Source organism: Brachionichthys hirsutus, unplaced genomic scaffold (assembly GCF_040956055.1).
Source record: "Brachionichthys hirsutus isolate HB-005 unplaced genomic scaffold, CSIRO-AGI_Bhir_v1 contig_796, whole genome shotgun sequence".
NCBI classification, from domain to species: domain Eukaryota; kingdom Metazoa; phylum Chordata; class Actinopteri; order Lophiiformes; family Brachionichthyidae; genus Brachionichthys; species Brachionichthys hirsutus.
This window is the reverse complement of record NW_027180331.1, coordinates 303,232-323,440: the sequence shown is the minus strand read 5'-3', so window position 1 is coordinate 323,440 and position 20,209 is coordinate 303,232. Positions and strand designations below refer to the sequence as shown.

Below are 20,209 nucleotides of genomic sequence, written 5' to 3'. Positions count from 1 at the left end.
TTTGGCTCCTATGTGAGTTGCAGCTCGTGAGACAAGAGCGCCGTTGTTCCACGCCACCGGCGCGCTGTGATCTGCAGTGTAACCACATCCTGTGTTTCCCTGCCAGCACTCTGCCTTGACACCATTCATTATCAGCGCTGGGATTAAGGGCTTATAACCCCATAGCTCAAGTGTAGATCGCCCGCTCAGTGGGAACCCCGAAGCTGCGAACTGTCAAGCTGAAAGACGAGTCGGTCCTCCGTTCGCAGCCTTTAACCCAACATACCTTTTTCTCTGTCAGCTTCCCGTGGACGGCGTCCCACTTGTCCTTCAGATTGGCGAGATCCTGCTCCGTGTTGCTATCTGGACCCTCGGGTGTCACGGCGAGCAGTTGGTGACCCTTGTTCATCAGCTCCTCGTACAGTTCCTCCTTCGCCTCAAAGGCAGAGCACAACTCCTGCGAGGCACAAATGGCATGCGGGAGAAATTACGCTTTCATCGAGCAGGATGAATTACGGCGCGAAAGCAAGATCCCGCGGCACCTCAAGCAAAGGGACACTATCTCTAAATGAATTTGTCCAACCCAAAATCAATGAGAGAGTATAATTGAGCATGCTCAAAGCATTCTGTCATTTTTCTGATTAATGAAGCGGATACTTGCCGCTAAGTAAGACAAAGTAAGACAACATTCTGGGACTCATGATAATCTGACACGGTCGAATCCGTCTGAAGAACCTTTTGCTCACTGCCTGTTGTGTATTTTGCCATGTCATTGAATTTTCACACTTCAGATAAAACACAAGAGAAGAGCCAGTCTGTCACTCCCAAGCCTGCCATCTGCATCCAGCCTTTCATATTGTTAAACACATACCAGATGGGCGCTAAGCTGCTCGCGGGCCGTGTCTGGTAAGCCTCCCACAGCCTTTGATGCCAACAGCTGACGCTCCGTGTCTTTCAGCCATTGCTGCATGTCTTCTATGTCACCATGGAAACCTTGGGCCTGCAACACACAACAAGCAGAGTCAGGACAAAAGGTGTCAGACGGATCCATTGTTGGCAACCGACGACTCACACAAGAGGATGTCTGCGTTATTCAGTCCTTGGATTCCTTTAATGACCAAAGCCCATCTATCCGTGGGATCAATTAAAGAAGCCGGAATGGTCATACATAAAGCCTTTGATTACTAAAGTTAGGTGTTGTTATTTCAAATGACAAACAAGCTTAGATTTGAAAACACTCTCAAACGGGGACATTTTAACCTTCCACATCATTAAATATCTGTTATTGATAGAGGCTCTTTGGGATTTGGGTCATTTCTGATTTTTGCCCCAACATTGTTTTCTCCCCCAGGAATAAGAATCAATCACAGTTTACTTAAAAATAAAAAAATAACCTGAGCCTGAACATTTTCTACTACCTGAAGCAGAGCGCTTTCTAACTGTTGCTTCCTCTGCGCCGTCTTCTCCAGGATCGCTTTCCACCGATGGTTCAGGTTGCCCAGTTTGCCCTGCAGACTGGAAGCTTCTTCTCCAGCGCTGGATTCCACCAGATCCTTCCCAGCCGTGTTGACTGTCTCGACGGTAGTCTTGTGAGCCAGCACGTCGTTTTGGAGCACCTGAAGACATAAAGCGGCGGGGAAAGGTGGCGAGATGTTGGATGGACGGCTCTGGATCACCGTATATTTAGATATTTAAAATAAAGGACAATAAATCTAAGAAGTAGTGTCTCTGCTTGAGTGAAATGTAAACTTTTATCGTACGTGGTGCTTGGCGAGCTCTATCTCCACGGCTTTGGGGTCTCCGCCAGCCTTCCTCTGCTCACCGAGCAGCTCCTCGGTGTGGTTCATCCAGGCCAGCAGCTCATCCAGTGCATGCTGGAACTGGCCCAGTGCCAGAAGACCTCTTTCCAGTTTGTGCTGGATTAGTGAGACATTAGCCCATTAGATATCGTGTCAAGTGAAAACCACTTGAGCTGCATACAACACAACTGCTCCGTTGTTGTGCCAGTCGTCTAACCAATCAGGCGCTGTACAGATACATGAATACGTTATAAATAGAGGGAATGTTTCCCTTCTTACACATAATCCAGACATCTGTGTTTATAATCATTACATTTCAGCCATTTCTTCGTGTCTCCTTGGTCTGACCTGTCGCCCGATGATCTTCTCATCAAGGCTGCCCCAGAGCATCTTGAGTTCAGACAACGGCTCTTGGATGGCGAGACGATCGGCCTCCTCCGTCACCTTCTTTAGAAGCAGGCCTGCCTGGTGGTTCAGGCGCTCCATCTCGATCTGCAGCTGATAAGCCTCTCCCTTAAACTCCTGAAAGGCACAAGTGAGCAGCACAGGGTTACACCCAGTCAGCCAGCACAGGCACAAGTCTGTACAGACAACGACTAGATTTGTCTTTGTGTGGCTACTTTATGAAGCTGACTACTTCAGAGCCTTTGTAGCTGAATGAAACAGGAAAGAATGACCAGGATATGAATCAACCACTTAATAAAAAGACAGGTGGTAGATGAAAGAGCTTGAAAATACTGCAATAAAAGCAACAAAGTACATTTAGAAAATTAGAAAAAAAAACGTTCCAGAATAGAAGAGAATCCATTTGTTTTTAACCATGCTAGAATATTCTGCTGATATATATATATATAATATTTAAAGGCAAATACAACACTGTACCTTGAGCTCTCCAATCTGCTGCTTGACAGTTTCCAGGTCTGTACCCACAGGGGACATTAAATCCAGTTTGCTCTCTAGAATATCCACCCAGTCGAACATACCCTGAGTACAAGGTGGGACGCCATTGTTACAGAGAGAAATCAAAGCTTGGTTCACAGGGAGTCCAGTTTCACATAGAGTGTTGTGTTTAGGTGGAAAATAGGAAAGCCAACATGGTAAAAAAAAATAAAAAGCAAGCCCTAAAAATAAATACTGAAACCTAATACTCGCAAGTCAAATTAAAGCAGCCACGAACTGCTATTCCTTTTTTAAGAAGACGATACTGATTCAAAGTGTGAGCCAAATAACGCATAGCACTGTGGTTGGAGTTTATTCCTTCAAACCAAACAGGTCTCCCATAAAAAGCTGCATCACTTCAGTCAAGTGCAATAACTATCCGCTGTAATCTGTGGCTTCATCTGAAGGCCTTGTAAACTCTCTGGAACACTGTCTGACTTTCAAAAGCACATATCTGCCTCAAAGAACAAATTTAATCTGCCGTGCTGTAATATAATAAAGACAAATTAAATCGCCAATGAAAGTCACAGGAACTTCTCAATCTCAAGATTTGAGAAAAAAACAACTTCTGTGCAGCAGTTGAAAAGCATTGAATTATAATAAAGAAATAAAATATTTAATTATGCGTTAATTATTTCAGATTGTTGATTAGATCTTTGATCAGATTACAATTAAATACCTGAAGGCCATCCTGAAACTGCACAGCAGCCTGCATGGCTTCTTCCAGTCTCTCGACTCGCTCCCTCCACGTCTTATTGAGATATTCCCACGCCGAGTTCACCTGGAAAAAGGACACAATTACGTCTCTGCAAGCCGTTCGCCGGCAAAGAAAACAACGCAAACACGCAAGAGGATTAGCAAGGGGAGGAAAAAGAGCTCTGAAAAGGTGAATTGGATTTCTATCGGTTACCTCGTCGATACTTTTCTTTATCACCGGTTTATCAGGTTCTCCACAGGCAGTCATGAGTTCTGCACCCTGGTTCTGAACTACATCCAGCTCTTCCTGCAGCCCATCAATCTCCTCCTTAAATCCCTGTAAAAAAATAAAAAAGAGCAACTTATAAAACAAATAGGAACCATCGCTCTTAATTGTCCACTGGCTTATTCAATAACTTCTTCCTGACCTCCACAAACTCCTGCTGCTGTTTGACGACTGAAGGATCGACTCCCGGCTCCTCCAGGTCTCTCAGCAGGTCCTGGCTGTCCTTGATAGTGGCGAGAAGAGCGCAGTGGTCGCACCAGAACTTGTCGGCTAGGTCCATCACATCCAGCAGCTTCGCCTCCCGCTCCTCCAGTAAGGCCTGGATGTCGCTCCAGAGGAACACCATCTGGTCCAGTTTGTCCTGTACAGCTTGTAAGGGGGGGGGGGGCAAGTAACAATGATTATGAAAATACAAAGAAACATAACAGCATGTGTTCCTCTCCCTCATTGCAGGTTTAATGAGAAACTGCTTAGTCTCTGTCTGCAGATCGGATGTTCCCTTTCACCTCACAAAAGAAAAAATTCCCATTAAAACCACACCTGGACAAAAGCGTTGCCAAAACTCAAACCAAGATCTTCAACCAAGGATTTTAAAATGCTCTGAAAGGGGAAGTGTTCAAGGGCATCAAGGAGGATTGTTTTCCATTTGTTGCTTTGTTACTTTGCTCGGCCGTTAGCAGAATTACAGAAATCCTTCCGGACCAATTGTCATGGATCTTGATGTAAGGGTGTAAACATGGCCCGGCCGATAGAATCTGGACCAAATACACATCACCAGGCTGAACAGCTACTGTTTTGTCATGTTCTCAGAATGAGGTGGATTCGGTTGCATGTTGAGCCCACCCCCCCACACCCCTCCCCCCACTGAGAACAGCAGTGGGTGAGCGAGTCAGTCAATAGAGTGAGGGAGCAGTCTGAACAACAATAAAACACTGAATCAGAAAAATGGAACTGCCAGGGAACAGGGCTAGAGGTCAACCCAGGAGAAGATACATGGACGTAGTGAGGGAGGACATGAGAGTGGCTGGTGTTGGGGATGGACGATGCAAAGGACAGGGTGAAGTGGAGAAGGTTGATTTGCTGTGGCGACCCCTCACAGGTCAAGCCCAAAGCACAGTAGTAGTCGTAGCAGAAAATAAGTCTTTATTCCTGATTAGAGGTTTGAGCTCTCTAAGTGCACTTCTAGCTGGCTCCTTGATTTTCCCAAGAGTCTTTAGTAGAATTAATATCTAACTGTACTCATTTTTAACATAGGAAATAAAGGATACAGGATTTAACTTAGACATCATACCTTTGGCAGATACGTCCTTATCCGCTCCTTCGGACCGTGCGATCATCTCCTCACCACGCTGCATCAGTGTCTCATAAGACGGCTGCAGCTTCTCTAAATCCATAGACACAGCCTTGTTTTCTGTAATCTGCTCCTTGATCTTGTCCACCTCCACCGAGATGGACGGAGGCTGGCGGAGACGTTCGGCGATCCGATCCAGGGATTCAAGCATCGGGTCAATTTTATCGTGGAACTGATGGAGAATGTGGAAAGTTGGAATCACTTTGTGGCACTTTATATGTGCCAAAAATATCTAAAGCAAAACGAGAAACAATCCTGTGCCCACAGACCAACACTGCCAGGGGGAAGAAGTTACCGTGCTTTATTACGATACAGGAAATCTAACGTTTCCTAAAAGGCAAGGTGAGCTGCTCCTCACCTGGGTGGATTTGGAGATGGCCTCATCCAGAGTCGCAGCCCTCTGCTTGACATCGGTCTTGAGCTTGGAGTAAAGCCGGTCTGAAGCCGTGTACTTCTCTCTCATGGGAACACCCTCCACTGGGCTGAGCTCCACTAACTGAGGGCCGGTCTTATTCATCTTGTCAATGTGGGGCTTGTGCTCAGCAATCAGCTCTCGCATTTGCTGGAGAGGATGAGACGCGCTCAGTTTTCACCGCTTAAACGGGAAGTGTTAAGCAGAACAAGTGTCTTACCCTGAGCTCCTCTTGCTGCTGCCTCAGAGCGTCGTACTCGATGGAAGGTGGAGGCAGCTGGCTGAACGTGCTCAAGGTTTCCTGGAGCCAGGGCCACATCTCCTCATACGTCTCCCAGAACTGACTGGCCAGGGACTGGGCTCGCTCCAGCTGCAGACAGCGCTCTGAGTTCAGCTGGCTGACGCTGCCGTACTTCTCCGAGAGAGTCCGAGTCCTGGCCTGATTGAAGACCAAGAAGCTCATTTAGCTTTGTGAGCGCATTTGTATTAATCGCCTGTTTTAAATTGCAATGAGATATTTTGCTACCTTGAGGATTTCTTTCTCCTCTGGGTTCTTGCTCTTCGTGAGGACTTTCCCTCTTTTGATGATGTCATCCACAGCATCTTTGTGTCTCATGATGTCCATGGAGAAAATCTGGAGAACCGGTAGAGTGAGTTTGGACTTGACAAAACAAACCATGATGTTTAAATGGCGTTCTGTGTCTGTCAACAAACACACAAACACACACACACACACACACACAGCAAGACAGGCCAACCTTCTGTGCTTGGAGCTGGGCTGCGGTTTGATCCTGTTCCAGCCTGATCGCGCCCATCGACAGCAACTTCCTCTCAGCTTCGGTCAACCAAGCGAGTTCATTATCTGCTGCCTGTTCAAACTGCAAACAAGCCGACATTTTTGTGAATACCTGGAAATGAATGACCTGCAGACAGACAGACGGAGGGACGGACGGACCTGCTGTGACTTGAGCATATCGGCGTTGATCTGTTCGACATGCCGGGTGACGGCGGCGCAGACGGCTCTGTATCGTTCATTATCCTCAGTCACCATCTTGTCGAGACCCTCGCGAGTGTGCCAGGGGATGAGATCTAGCAGAGAGCTGCTCAACTCATTCAGCTTGTCCACCATAGGCCTTTGGTCTTTGGTCTCCTTCAGCAAAGCCTGGCAAGAGTTCACAACATACAAAAATCGATTTAAGGATGAACAGTCGGCTCACTGGTGGACACGGTGAGAGGTATTTCACGTCAGAAACACAATTTTGTATTTCCTGAGGGATGATTTACCTTCTGCCTGCTTTGTGCATGAAGGAGCTGCTCTCCCCGAGGCTCCTGATGGGCAAACGCAGCAGCCTCAGACGCGACGCCGTCCAGCCAGGAGCTCAGCTCCTCGTGGCTGTGCTGCAGCTTCGTAGAAAGACTCCAGACTCGCTCCAGTTTCTTTAAAACGTTGTCACTCATGGTGTTGATTTCAGCGTACCTCGTTTTTATTCCATCCAGCTTGCCTTGGATAACAATGACCTCATCACCTGAATAGAAAGCATTTCATCATTAATTAGTGCTGGTCTGCTGTTAGCTCACGAGTTTCATGTCAGCAGCATTCTGCAGAAAATTCACCAGTGATCTCAGAATTATATATTTTTTGGCCGCTTCCACTTCTGGGGTGTACCCCGCCTCTCGCAGGGTACACCCCAGAAGTGTCGCCAGCGTATCGCGGGAGCAGGACATACAACCACTCACGCGCGCACCACACGTACAGACAATTTAATGTAAGTTGCATATTTTTGGAGGTTGGAGGAAACCCGGAGAAAACCCACGGAGACACGGAGCGAACACACAGGTAGGACTCGAACCCGGGACCTTCTTGCTGTGAGGCGACAGCACTACCCACTAAACCACCATGCAACCATTTCTTTGTCTTTTTTTTGATAAATTGTCATAATGTTAAAACAGTTTTCAGATTTAAATACTTTTAAACTTTTTGATATTTTGGGAATGCATTTATAAATATTTACTTTATTGCAGTCTGGAGCTTAGTTAACATAAAAACTGCAAACAGTATGTCATTTATCCAACCGTAAAAATATCTGCCTACGCGCAACTCTGAAAGTCCACAATTTACATGAGATATTTTCTCTGTAAATCCATAGAAAGCAAAGTGGGACAAATTACATTTTAAAGGTCTTATGCGCCATTTCCTCCCCAAGCAATGCATCTTTCGGGAAGTTGTATTTTTGTCCTCATGGTAACAAAACAGGAAGTGGCAATTGTGTGATCCAATTATGCAAATAAGTTAATTTGATGACACCAAACTGTTTCTATAAATAAAAGACGGCATACGGGAAAATGCAACAGAACTGATCACAGAGGTTGGGGGGTGACATTTGTGAAGTCAGACATGCCTGTCGTTTGTTTCAGAAGCTCCAACCCATTAGAGAGCGCTTGGTCAACATCCTTCCTCCTCAACTCCACATCGATTTGTACGGCCTGCAAGGAAAACAACCAAAGAAATTCAATATCCACAGAAAACAAAGACACACAAATGACAAAACAATTGACTGAATGACTGGTGCAACTTAAAAAAAAGCACGACAACAAAGCTCGGCCTGATGAGCGGTACCCGTTGTTCTGCCAGCTGCTTTTCAAGAACGTCTATTTGGTAGCCCTCTACAGACAATCCCTTTAATCTTGTGTGCGCCTCGCTCAGCCAGTTTATAAGGGCCACTTCGTCCTCGCCGAACAGTTGGGCATTCGCCAGAGCCTGCTGCAGCATCTCGGCTTTCCTCCTGCATCGCTCTTGGAGCTCTATATAACTGGCCTGGGTGGCGTCCAGCCTGGCCTGAACAAACTCCTTGTCCTCCACAGAGCTCACAGCTCTGAGAATCTGGCCCAGACTAACAGCCTGAAACAGGTCTTTACTTCGATTCATTATCTCCTCCTCTAAGGCCTGGTCACAGAGAATGGGACAAAACACACAAACAAACAAAAACAAAGAGACACACATAAAAGAAAAATATGAAACAGAAAGGAATTTCAACACATGGATGGGAAATAATAATAATGATGATGAGGAGGAGCACTTGAGTAAAAGTAACAAGCAAAAAGAAAATAATGGAATCCAGTTGAGCAGTAACTGGTTTAACGGATTCGAGGTTACCTTATGCTGAGAGATCTGATCTTTAAGCTTCGAGGTCTCGGTGCCGACGGCTTCAGAGTTGGCCAGGTGTTTTTCTGTGGCTCCGAGCCACTCGCCCAGGGGCTCCAGTGATTCGTGGAACTGCTGAGTGACCACTAAGATGCTCTCGAGTTGTTTGTGCCTGATAAATATATGTTCAAATAATAACAGCAGTGAATTAGGAACAAAGTGCATGGACAGGGTGCCGGACAAGTTCATTCCAACCAGACCGATTAAAAATATGTGTTTATTGGCTACATATAGTACAAATAATGCTTCACGGGCCCATTTGTACTTTAGGCCAGAGGACGATTTTTGGAGTTTTACATTATGAACTACTTTGGCATGATTGATAAATAGTTATATATTTTTTGCTCGGGCTTTGTTGGCATAATCAATGAAGTGCAACTGCCCTATCCCGTCAGGTGTCATCTTGATCTTGTCATCTTGACCACGTGGCTTGTTAAATTGATGATGTGGAAAAGTTCCTTTATTTGAATCCATTTCAATAATTTGTTGATCCATTATTTTTCCAGGAAGCTTAAATTGAAATACAAGATCTCTTCTTCTTATGGAGTCCTTTCAAAAGGACTCTCATCCTAATCTTCTACCGAGCTTGATAAAAATCTGTCCAGTGTGTGATCATCCAAACAGGCAAACAAAATTAGATAGAAGTACCGGTAGGTGAAAACATAACCTCTATTGGAGTGGTAAAAAACTAGAACAAAGTAATCACAGAGTTTTGTTGTAGTATTCACAATATTGAATACTAAAGATTGCTGATTCTGCGGGATGGCGAACGCCGCTGGAGTTTAAACAGACCTGCTTTCCGCCTTCCTGAGCAGAGCGTCCCACCTCTGCCCCAGGCCTTCTATTTCTTTGGCAACCTTCTCGTTATCCACAGACTCGGCCAGTTCTGCAACCTTCCCTCCCTCCTTTTTAATCAGCTCGACTGTTGGTTTTCGATCATCCAGCAGTCTCTGTAAGAGCTGTCAAAGGCATACAAAAGACACGAGTTATTGGGTGGCCTTAATGGGCTCAAACCGAGAGCCAAGCTCGGCGGTCAAAAACAGTCAATCTTACAAGCACAAATTAAGTGTCCGGTAAACTGGCAGCTACACTAGTGCTGAACAAAGCATGCCAGTAAAATAAGGAGAAGGGTTAAAGTTGTTTGGGCTTTCTCCCGCTGAAGTGGTAAACTTAAAATAGAACTATTGTGTACTTGTACACTATATATTTTTGTGTTTGTATGGAGGTACCAGCTTACTTTCTGCTCTTGTATCTGCGCCTTGACCACTTTGAACTCTGCAGACGGAGGTTTCTGATTGGCCACAAGCTCCTCTGTGTCAGTCAACCAGCTTAGCAGTGACTCCAGAGCATCCTGGAACCTCCCACAATGCAACAGTGCTTCGTGCAGCTGGGCTGAGCGGTCAGCAATCTGCAGAGCACATGGTAAATATAGCTGTCACCTGTTTTAGGGTCACATTCACCAATGCCCAGTTGTGCTAGAACAACTAGCAAAAAATGAACGAGTCGAATCAGATCGGCGCTTCAAACATTTTACCTTTTTATTGAGGGTATTCCACTTTGTATTTATTCCTTCCAGGTCCTCCTCGGGCTTTTGGGTGCTGGTGCCTTTGGCAGCAGTTTGGATCAGGCTCTGGCCGAGGGAGTTGATGTCTCGAAGCGCCGTCTGCAACGGATCAATGTCTTGTTTCTGGAAAGCCTAAAAACATGTTGAACAAATCAGAATACATATTTTGTTAGTGCTCAGATGACATCATGGCCTGTCTCATTTTGGGGTTCATGAAACCTACGGGGTTCTAATTGAATTGTAAAGAGCAGACTGATTCATTATGCGGTTGGCGAATGAGAATGTTTGGGAAAGAGTTCACATTTTGTAGTTGATTCAAACAATTAGAAGTTTACAGTGTGTTTAATTATGGAACTGCTCCCATTCTTGCACTGAAGCACAGTACAATAGTATATATATACACAAACACTATGAAAGAAGAGCCGTAGCAACCAAATACTGACTCCAAAGACATCACCTCTGGTTTAATGTTAATAATCCAGTTGACCTAACAACTATCCAATCAGACACCATCTTCACACAGCCCTCCAGGTTGAAGCAGGCACACTCATGTAATCAGATACGTAAGAAAAATAGCAGCGGTGAGAAATTACTCTCAAAAGATATATTGTAGGGAAATATGAAGGAGCACTAATGAGCGAAACGCAGAAAAGACAGGAGGCACCTGTGGGGAGAAATAACTCATGGGGTCCATTTCAGGATATGCAGCGATGGCATTGAGTAAAGTCTCGATCTCCTGCTCGCCCATGTGCTGAAGTGTCTGTAAACTTTGTGGTAGACGTGCCTCCACTGCCTGCAGGAACTCTTCCAGCTCCTCTGTGTTGTATCTCGATGCTGTACACGCTTGTGTTCTCGGGTGCCTCTCTCTGGGTGGAGATGCGGCATGTCCACTTGTCTCAGGCTGTGTCACCACCACACTGACCAACTCGCAGTTGTCTTGAGGAGACACGTCCTCCAGCAGTTCGGCGGTGGATAGCTCATCATAGTCTGCTAAAGTCCGAGAACGCCAGCCAGAGCTGTCGTTTCGAGCCCTTGGCCCTGACCCGGAGGAAAACCTCCCTGTGGAGAATCCATTGTTGAAGGGATCCTTTTCATTTAGACGGACGACGCCGGGTTCTGTTTGTCGGGGCTCTTTGACCAAGCTTCTACTATGGTAAAGAGACAGGCTGTCCCTCGCAGGTGAGAGAAGGAACTCCTCCTGTCCCGAGCTGAGTGATCGTCTGGTCCTCAGGTCCCCGGACATGTGCATCGCCTCCGAAGATGAAAGGCTCCTCGTCCCGGGACCGGTTCTTTTGTGCAATCTAGGACCGTTGCGATCCCTCTCCACAGTCGGGCTGTACAGACCCGAGTCCTCTTCAGACGTTAAAGAGCTGGTGACACTCTGCCCTCTTCTGCCATTGATCAACCTTGGCCTCTCAGCACTGCCTGAACACAAGGTTCCGCTGCGGCTCGCGTACTCCTCCAGATTAGTGGGGACGAAAGTCCTCCACGAGCGCCTATGATCCTTCTTCTCTCCTCCATGGAGACGTGACTTGGGCAGAACCGTATCAGTCACCCTGATTATGTGTCCGTTGAATTTAAGTCCGTCAAAGACCGCACGCTCATCCAGCATTGCCGGTTTGCGGTTCCGCAGCTCGAAGGAACTGGAAGCAGAGAGAGCTCCGTTTCCACACAAGCTGCTGAAGTCTAAGGTCCGGTGAGTGTAAGGCAGGGTGCCCGTGAAGTGCCTGGACGAGAGGCTGCCTTTGGAGCCTGAGTCGATCTGCTCATTGAGCCGGACAGTATCGTAAATGGATCTCTGGGGCACATAGCAGTCATCAATGTTCAGGTCCTCCTCCTCCCCTTTCCCCACACAGGAAGGGTTTTGTCTGAGGCAGTCTGGCCTGCTCAGTGGTTTTCCCATGCTAAAACAAATGTTGTTACTCACAACAAAGAAAAGATTAAGGCTGCAGTGCCGTCCTTTGAGGTAAATGTTGCATCGGTGCAAACTGGGTCATTTAAAAAGGAACCAAGAAGTAATTGTGTGCAAATCAATGTTTTTTTTCTCTTCTATTAAAAAGGCGTTAACAAATAAATACTCATGGTTTCCATTTTTCTTTTAAATATAAACTCTATAATTGCTCATGAAGAATGCCCTTTGGAAATTAGGGGCGTAATAGATCAGAGTAATAAAAAAAAAAAGCTTTAAAAATACAAATATTTCAAACAACATGAAACATCCGAACAAATGCTCGGAACGTACAGCAGCCTCAAACTGTGAATTACAAATGAAAATTCAATATTTCAGGACAAGAACCCATCTCAAAAATATTATTCTAATCTCTTTGTTCCGTTTTCCATAAAACTTATTCACTATTACTCCGGTCCAAAGTGCTTCTTCGCCCCCTTAATCCTCGCAGCAGCCGCTCGCGCTAAAGGAAAATCCTCAGTGCAAAGTGAATATATATCCAGACAGGAATCCAAAGGAGCTCCACAAAAAGCTGCGGGTCGTTCTGAGGAGGAGAGCCGGTACTCCTGGATAAACAAAAAAGCCTGCCCTTTCTCTCTCCTCGCTCCCTCGCAATGACAGACACCCTCCTGGCAGAGGGCTGGCCCCGCCCCCGCTCATTATGCAGACAACATCTGCCACAACTCCATTTGTGTTCAGAGCCACTCCTGCACATGTAGATTGGTGGACACATGACCCGTTTCTTTCTCGCTTTCTACTTCCTCCTCATGTCAGCGTGGCCCCGTGTGACTTCACCTCTGAGCCATCCTCTGCACCGTGACACGTTCACTTACTTTTTTGACTCTACTCTTTCTGACTGAGGGAATGGGGAGAGGGGAAGAGATACACGGCATCTTTTCGACCTCTGTAGGCAGGACAATTTTGATGACATCACACTATCCCGAAATAGATGCACATTTTCACTTTTTTTTTCACTCTTTTGACTTATTCTGGACGGTTGCCGTGGACCCTGCAGATCTTCTTAATTACAGCGGAATGCTGAGGGAGGCGCAGATCCCAGGTAATCTAACACCGAGGACACTGCCAAGTGCATCAAGCCACTTTCTATGTTCAGCGACCGAGGAGGCGAAGAGGGGATGAAGAGGAGATAATATGAGGAATGTATTTTTGTCTACGCCACAGTGGCTTGGAGAAGCTGTTATAACCCCAATTCCTTTGTCCACTCCTGCACGCATGGAAGACATTGTAAGGCAGACGGTGGCAGAGATAAATTATCAGCTGAGATATTGTGGAATTTTAACACGCACAAGATCAACCGCTGAAACTGAGATACTTCTTAAATATTTTACTAATATGCATGAATATTAAATAGAGCTCTCATAACTATTGAGGCAGCTGTAACTTTGATTCTTTATTAACTTAAACTGTGAAAGCTACTTGCTCTTTGAGTGGAGCAGCCCTCCCCTGAATGCACCACTCATCCGCCGCGCCGCGCCGTGCCCAACAATGAGTGTCTCTATAACAGCACAATCAAGTGAAGACGAATGGGGAGAAATATGTGCTCTCTACAGGAAAGATAAGTAAAAAAGAATTTATTTTGACATTATTGCATTTAGCTATAACTTTTAATTATCTTTTTTTTAAAAAAGGGGAAAAAAGGATGACAAATATTTCTCACAGCCCAAAACTAAGATGTTCCATTTATTGTTACAGAAGACAAAGAAATCCAGGGAACAACAAACATTCGAGAGAGGTCGTTTTTTTAGGTTCTTTAGAGGATTATTATTATGTCAAATGTAGGTATAATACAGAATCAGAGACTTGAAACCTTGAGAGAGAGAAAAAAAGGCAACATGATGACCTCACAGCTAAACCATGGTAAAACAAAAACAGTCATCATCCTGAAGGAAGTGGATTAACTCCACCGTGATTCAGTCGGTGAAATTCCTCTATGAATCGTAAAAGCCACTGATGTAATGTCTCAACAGTGAGAAAAGACGCCCCCACCAACCCCCCCAGTAGGGGTGAGTCACTGAAGCTGCCCTTTAGGCCACTTGTGAAGACACACATACACGAGGACGGCCTCAGTCCATTCCCACTGCCTCAGTCAAGCTGTTACAAATCTCATGTGGAAAAAACAAGCGTCAACACATGAAGTCAGACACACTTTCAGAAATGTGACCTAAAATGGTAACAGCACATGTAAGAGCGGATTCCAAGTGCTGCCTTGCTCTGTTTCTTTCTTTTGCACCGGCTGGCCTTAAAGCCCTCTCACCTCCAGTAACGAGAGCCGTATCCACTAAACATAACACAGAATACGACACAATCATCTCGTGTTTTCACACTCCAAATAAATAAAGAGTCTGCACAAGTTCCAGCGCTGCATTGCTGCGGAGAATGAGCACAAAGGGGATTTTCCAGGAACAGCTGGTGCCGTGTCCATGCCCCCCTCAACCCAGATTGGTGGTGGGACAAAGAGAGGGTGACAGCATGCACCATGACAACGCTGCTCAGCAACACTTTGACTCAATCAATCAATCACTACTTCAGTATGTAGATAGTTAGATTGGTTTGATCCTGGTCCAGCTTCAGTCAACCAAGAGAGTTCATTATCTGCTGCCTGGACAGACAGACAGACAGATCTGGATGCAGCAACACAAAAAAATCTCCTGACCTATATCTTCAGAGAGCTCTGTGTCACTTGTCTACGCATGTCAGTTTAGATAGTAGTACCGGTACTAATACTGCACAAGAAGCAGCGATACATCTAAATATAGGTTAATCTCCTTTTGGAAACCTCCAAAGGAATTTAGAGGGTTTAAAATATTTGACATCTGTCTGCTGTCTTGCTGTTTATTGTCTGCGCAATGACACAAACACATGTATGAAGCTCGAGAGTCATTCAGAGTAGAATATTAGAACAATTGGGAAGCTAATATATATATATATATATAAAAAGAAAAAAACAGTATCTGTGAAACCAATGGGGAATTTGAATGTTAGAATAAACATAGCATTTATTAGTAAGTGCCAAAGGCAGAATTTGTCCCACTGGCCACATGCTTTTCCACAGAAATCGTTTTTACAAGACTGTTAAAAAAAAACGAACTGCTGGACTTATCTAACTTAATGATAAAGTTTCTCAAATGACTTCGTTTTATTCATTATTAACAAACAATTAGAGAACAAGCAATTTGTTCATCCTTACATTGTCAGACATTGTGACATTTATTTGTAAATTTATCCAACAATTGTTCTTATTAAAAATAAAAGTGTTCAAAGTATTTTAAATCTCGAATAATAATATATATATTTTATTTATAAAATTAGAGATTCTAAAGATTTTGAAGAACAATGAATTTGGGTATTGCTCTTTTTCATTTTATAATGTAAAATTATGACTCCTTTATACACACCAAATGGTGTATATTATTATAGAAGCAAGATTTGTGACGTTTCAGGTTTTGTTGTGCACTTGATGGCTCATTATTCATTTTAAACATTAGCATAGAATATCATAGAATTTCAATGAATCAATTTTAGATTTAGGATACTGTACCTTAAATGCCTCCAGCTGTTGCTTGATGACATCTGTCTCCATGCCAACGACCTCCTGGGATGCCTCCTTGGCCACAACTCTGCAAAGTTCCTCTTCAGCCTGCTGAAGCTGACCGTACAAGTCCTCCAGCTGGGTGAGAGTCCTCTGCACCTGCACCTCTCTGCCTTTAGCCCTGTCCAACAGTTTACCACACTGTTTACTCAGAGCGTCCAGATCTCTCCTCAGGCCTAACAGGTCAGGCGAGGTTTCAGCCTGCAACATCTTTTTACAACTGTCTCCGGCATTGGCTGTGTTGGCCATCAGCTCTTTCAGCTTGGCCACGAAGCTCTGAATGCTGTCTTGTTGAACTTTGAGCATGACCAAGTCAAGATCCACGGGAGCCATGCTGTCCAGTTCATCATCCAGTTCCGTGAAACTGGTAAACATCTCACGGATGCTGTTTTGGAACTGCCCAATACCCTGCAGTTTACCCTCCAACCCTTGGCATGTCTCCTCTAGTTTCTTGTTAAGGGTGCTGTAATCTTTTTCTACACTGTCAGCCTGCAGTAAGAGGTCTGTCACCCCATCAGCATTTGGAACTTCTACTACGAGGTCCTTAGCCATGTCCTTCAGATGCTCTACTTGGTTCTGAACTCCCTCTAAGCTCTTTTGCTGGGCTTTCATGTTTGTCAGGTTCTTGGTGCTGTGGGCCTGAACTCCTTGTGATTCATAGGCATCCACCTGCTTCTTTGCCCCCTCAAGCTGACTCTTAGCCTCCTTGTAGGCATCATTAAATTCCTTAACTGTGTGCGAGATCTTCTCCAGGGACTCCCGTTTGCACAGCAGTTTTTCCACTACACTATCCACTCTTTTGCCAATGCTAGCCTGCTCCTGGATGACAGATTCAGCGTCTACGGTGGCCACCTCAAGAAGGCTATCGGCAGCTGCGTTCAGCTGTTCCACCATCCCTCTGTGCTTGTCAACATCCTTTTGGAGAGCTTTTACCTGAGAAATTGAGCTCTCCACAGCAACTGGATCCACTGTGAGTTTGACTCGGCCCTCGCCGGCTTCACTCTCTTGAATCCAAGAGCTGAGTTTTTCTGCTAGCTCTTGATATTTCTTAGATCTTTGCAGAGCAGTCTTGAGTTTCTCAGCCTGTTCCATAGAGCTCCTCTTCACATCCTCCCAGTTGGAAGACAGTGAAGTGAGCTGACCCTGCAGTGCCAGCTTTTCCGCACCATCAGTACTCTGCAAAAGCCTATCCCCTTCCCCGATGATTGTGTGATACGATTCCTCCTGCTCCTTTAGAGCCTTCTGGGATTTACTTTGCTCCTCCAGGGCTTGCTGCAGGGTGTCCACTTTAGCAGAGATGGGCTGAGGCCTAGTTTGGTCCCGGAGCCTCTCACCCAGCCATGACTGGAAGTCTTTGGAGGTCTGATGGAACTGTTGAGAGCTGGCAAAGGTGGAGTTGAGCTGCTCGATCCGCTTTGCTATAACAGAAAAATAAAGCAATGTGTGGTAAATTGAAAAAAATGGAGTCAAAAGGTAACTGGAAATATGACTACAGATGTCATTTCATTCAGCATAATTTGAATACTTCACAAGAGTGACTGTGATCAGCTCACTTTAGGCTGCTTGGGGAGTTCCCACAGAACAGATACATTTCACTCAGTCAACACAAATAGAACGGCCATTTCTCGCCAAACATTACCGCATTCATATATTGGGTTAAGTTAAAAGGCCAACCTGCTTTCTCTTCCAGCTGTTGGAAAGGCTTGCTGATGCTCTCCAGCTGTCTGGCTAGGTCTGCTTTGAGATAGTCCTCCGTCACCAACGCTGTGAGCTCGGCGTTGATGGCTTCAGCCTCCTTCAGCTTCTTCTTCTCCTCTCTCAGCAGACCTGAGATGTTATGGGCATCCTCCAGCTGCTTCTTGACAGCATCGGGCCGGGTGCTGTGGCTATAATGGTTGGTGAGCTGATTCTCCAGCTGAGTGGCAGTCTGACTGAGACCCCTGAGTAACTCCTGAAACGTCCCCGTCTTAACCATGGCTTGGTCAATGAGGCTGTCTCGCTGGTCGAGCTGCCCTATGAGGCTTTGCCACATCTGGGTGACAGTGGACATCTGTTCTCTCACCACCTCCCCGCCGGACGGTTCCTGCTTCAGGATGGCAGAGGCAGCGTCCTCCAGTTGGTCATACTGAGGTTTACGGCTTTTAAATTCGTTTTGGAGGATCTGAAGGGCAAAAAAATCATTTAAGCTGAATATCCTGTAAGAAACTGATTGGAAATCAGATTTTTAAGAGAGTTAATGACTCAAAACAACCTGCAGCATTCTTACCTGAACCTGCTGCTTCTGCATTTTAAGCATGTTCGGGTCTATCGAGAGGGGTCCAAGGACACTCATCATCAGTTCCTTCTCTAGAAGCCACTGGCCCAGTTGCTGTTCGGTTGTTTGGAAGATGTCCAGATTCTTGCTGGACTCTTCCAGACGTTGCTTCCTCTCCTCCACAGCACCGCTAATATCGGCCCAAGCAGAGTCTGAGCGGGAAAGACAATCAGACACATTAGTCTGCACTAAAGCACCTTTCTGCCCGCTGTCCTACTGCTTCTCTTCTCAACTGTCCCCAGGGAAAGACTTGGCACTACAAATGTGTCGCTGTAACCGGTGAGGGGGGGGGGGGGCAAGTAGACAGACAGGATCACCTTCTAATAACATGAACTGTATGCCGATAACTAGATGAACACACAGTGAAGTAGGACTAACATACTGAATGAGTCAGGGCCATCTCTACACCTTGTGCATACCCATTTCCGTCAGTATCTGCTTCCGCTTTACTGCCTCGGGAGAGTTTGGATTAGTCTTAATCAGGATGAGGAGTTTCTCTTTGACCTTCTGGACCTGCTCCTGTTTTTGCTTCAGGTCGTCCTCAAAAACCTGAGCGAGAAAAAAAAAAAAAAAAAACTAATCGCAGAATCACAAGTGTCCCAAGATTGCATGCAGAGCATGATCAAATGAAGCCATTCCTCCGGTGAGGGACGACAACGCTTCAGTACCTTCTGCTGTTCAAGCTGAGTTTTCACTGACTCTTTCTCTGTGGCTGTGCTGCTCCAGGAAGCTGCAGTCTTTTTCATGTCGTTCAGCCACTCCATCACGTCGTCTGTCTCCTTTTTGACCTCTTTGACCTCCTGCACCGAACCGCTCAGCTCTGCCGCTCGACACTTCAGCATCTCCCCGAGGCTTTCGTATCCCTCATTAATGAACGACATGTTCTGCTGAATTACCATCAGGTCTGCGGGCATCAAAGGGTTATAGTCAGGGCTGTATTATGAGGCGAAGATATTAGCCACCATTAGCACGGTGGTCTCGTGATGCGGCGTGTTCAGAACATGACCAAGAAGAGTATTAGGGAAAGTTGCAAATTCATTTCAAGCATTTGTGTAAATGTTCAAAATGACTGCAACCTTTACAGAAAAGGGATCACTGGTTAGTGATAATGAAAATAATGAAAAAGGTTAACAACAGCGCGTGTGAACACGTTCTGTTCCCCCCAAATGGGGAAAAACTGTTGCTTGCCTGATGAACTCAAATGTTTTTTTTTATTACGTGACAAGTCTGGCAGAACATCTTTTACGTTTCACAAGGGCTCTCACACGTCAGCAGTCATTAAGCATGTCGCCATCCAGTTGTGACACTTTGACACCAATTAAAGCCAAATGTGTTGACAGCACTTTTATACCATGTTGAAGGCAGAGAGGTTTAGCTCAGTGTGCCAAATATGGAGAGCAATGAGAAACGCTCTTATTCTTTAATGGAGTTCTGTTGAGGCTTATTTACTCAACTGCGACTCTGGAAACCAAACTCCATGCGTCTCGGGTCCTGCATCGCTGTCATTGATCATCTGAACACGCCGCTGCAGTGAGCGTCAGAAGCTGCTATTTGAGTCACAGCAACGCATTGAAAACCAGTGGCGAGTCCTCAACAGCATGTCCAAAACAATTGAAGTTCAAACAGCAGCATATTGTCTTATTACCTTTATTTGTTAGGTAGGAAAGACTCCCAGGACCACCACCATTAGTAAGAGCTGATGCAAAGACATAAGACAAAGTTGTGAATGACAGCCAATCTATCTAGAAGATTATGTCAATGATAGGGATTATACTTTGTTCAGAGTGCCACATAGACATCATGCTTCCCATTCAATGGATTGATCCAGACATACATAAAGTGTGCTGATGACTACCTGACTTGTTATGGGTCTTTGTCTTGGCAGGGGACGTGAGAAACGTGATGAGGTTGCATAGTGTCGATCCTTTACTGTTGAGGTCCTGGACAGGGGCGTCTTTGGATGTCCATTCATCTAATAATCCCTGAAGACAGATTAACCAGCAAAGCAAATATCATGTAGGAGCATGGTAGCCATGGTACAAAAAAGTAAAAGGTGTGTCAGGATTGTCTCTCTACTGGACAACAGTGTGACTGACTCCTCGTTCTGTC

The 20,209-nt window shown here is 45.5% G+C and overlaps 1 protein-coding gene across 1 annotated transcript in view; it reads right to left on the bottom strand.

Annotated features, from left to right (window-relative positions):
- Positions 1 to 20,209, bottom strand: part of LOC137912977 (dystonin-like) — a 73,110-nt gene that overhangs the window by 12,549 nt on the left and 40,352 nt on the right. The window contains exons 51-79 of the mRNA XM_068757107.1: positions 19,956 to 20,082; positions 19,746 to 19,796; positions 18,769 to 19,004; positions 18,520 to 18,649; positions 18,053 to 18,252; positions 17,461 to 17,947; positions 15,736 to 17,204; positions 10,199 to 10,360; positions 9,902 to 10,072; positions 9,457 to 9,623; positions 8,617 to 8,776; positions 8,080 to 8,406; positions 7,862 to 7,946; positions 6,747 to 6,988; positions 6,418 to 6,624; positions 6,221 to 6,340; positions 5,989 to 6,096; positions 5,683 to 5,901; positions 5,409 to 5,612; positions 4,991 to 5,222; positions 3,842 to 4,068; positions 3,628 to 3,750; positions 3,397 to 3,498; positions 2,661 to 2,762; positions 2,127 to 2,300; positions 1,740 to 1,895; positions 1,398 to 1,595; positions 851 to 979; positions 266 to 436 (exon numbers count right to left, since the gene is read on the bottom strand). Coding sequence (XP_068613208.1) covers positions 266 to 436; positions 851 to 979; positions 1,398 to 1,595; positions 1,740 to 1,895; positions 2,127 to 2,300; positions 2,661 to 2,762; positions 3,397 to 3,498; positions 3,628 to 3,750; positions 3,842 to 4,068; positions 4,991 to 5,222; positions 5,409 to 5,612; positions 5,683 to 5,901; positions 5,989 to 6,096; positions 6,221 to 6,340; positions 6,418 to 6,624; positions 6,747 to 6,988; positions 7,862 to 7,946; positions 8,080 to 8,406; positions 8,617 to 8,776; positions 9,457 to 9,623; positions 9,902 to 10,072; positions 10,199 to 10,360; positions 15,736 to 17,204; positions 17,461 to 17,947; positions 18,053 to 18,252; positions 18,520 to 18,649; positions 18,769 to 19,004; positions 19,746 to 19,796; positions 19,956 to 20,082 — 6,486 coding nt within the window. The remainder of the gene's footprint in view (positions 1 to 265; positions 437 to 850; positions 980 to 1,397; positions 1,596 to 1,739; positions 1,896 to 2,126; positions 2,301 to 2,660; positions 2,763 to 3,396; positions 3,499 to 3,627; positions 3,751 to 3,841; positions 4,069 to 4,990; positions 5,223 to 5,408; positions 5,613 to 5,682; positions 5,902 to 5,988; positions 6,097 to 6,220; positions 6,341 to 6,417; positions 6,625 to 6,746; positions 6,989 to 7,861; positions 7,947 to 8,079; positions 8,407 to 8,616; positions 8,777 to 9,456; positions 9,624 to 9,901; positions 10,073 to 10,198; positions 10,361 to 15,735; positions 17,205 to 17,460; positions 17,948 to 18,052; positions 18,253 to 18,519; positions 18,650 to 18,768; positions 19,005 to 19,745; positions 19,797 to 19,955; positions 20,083 to 20,209) is intronic.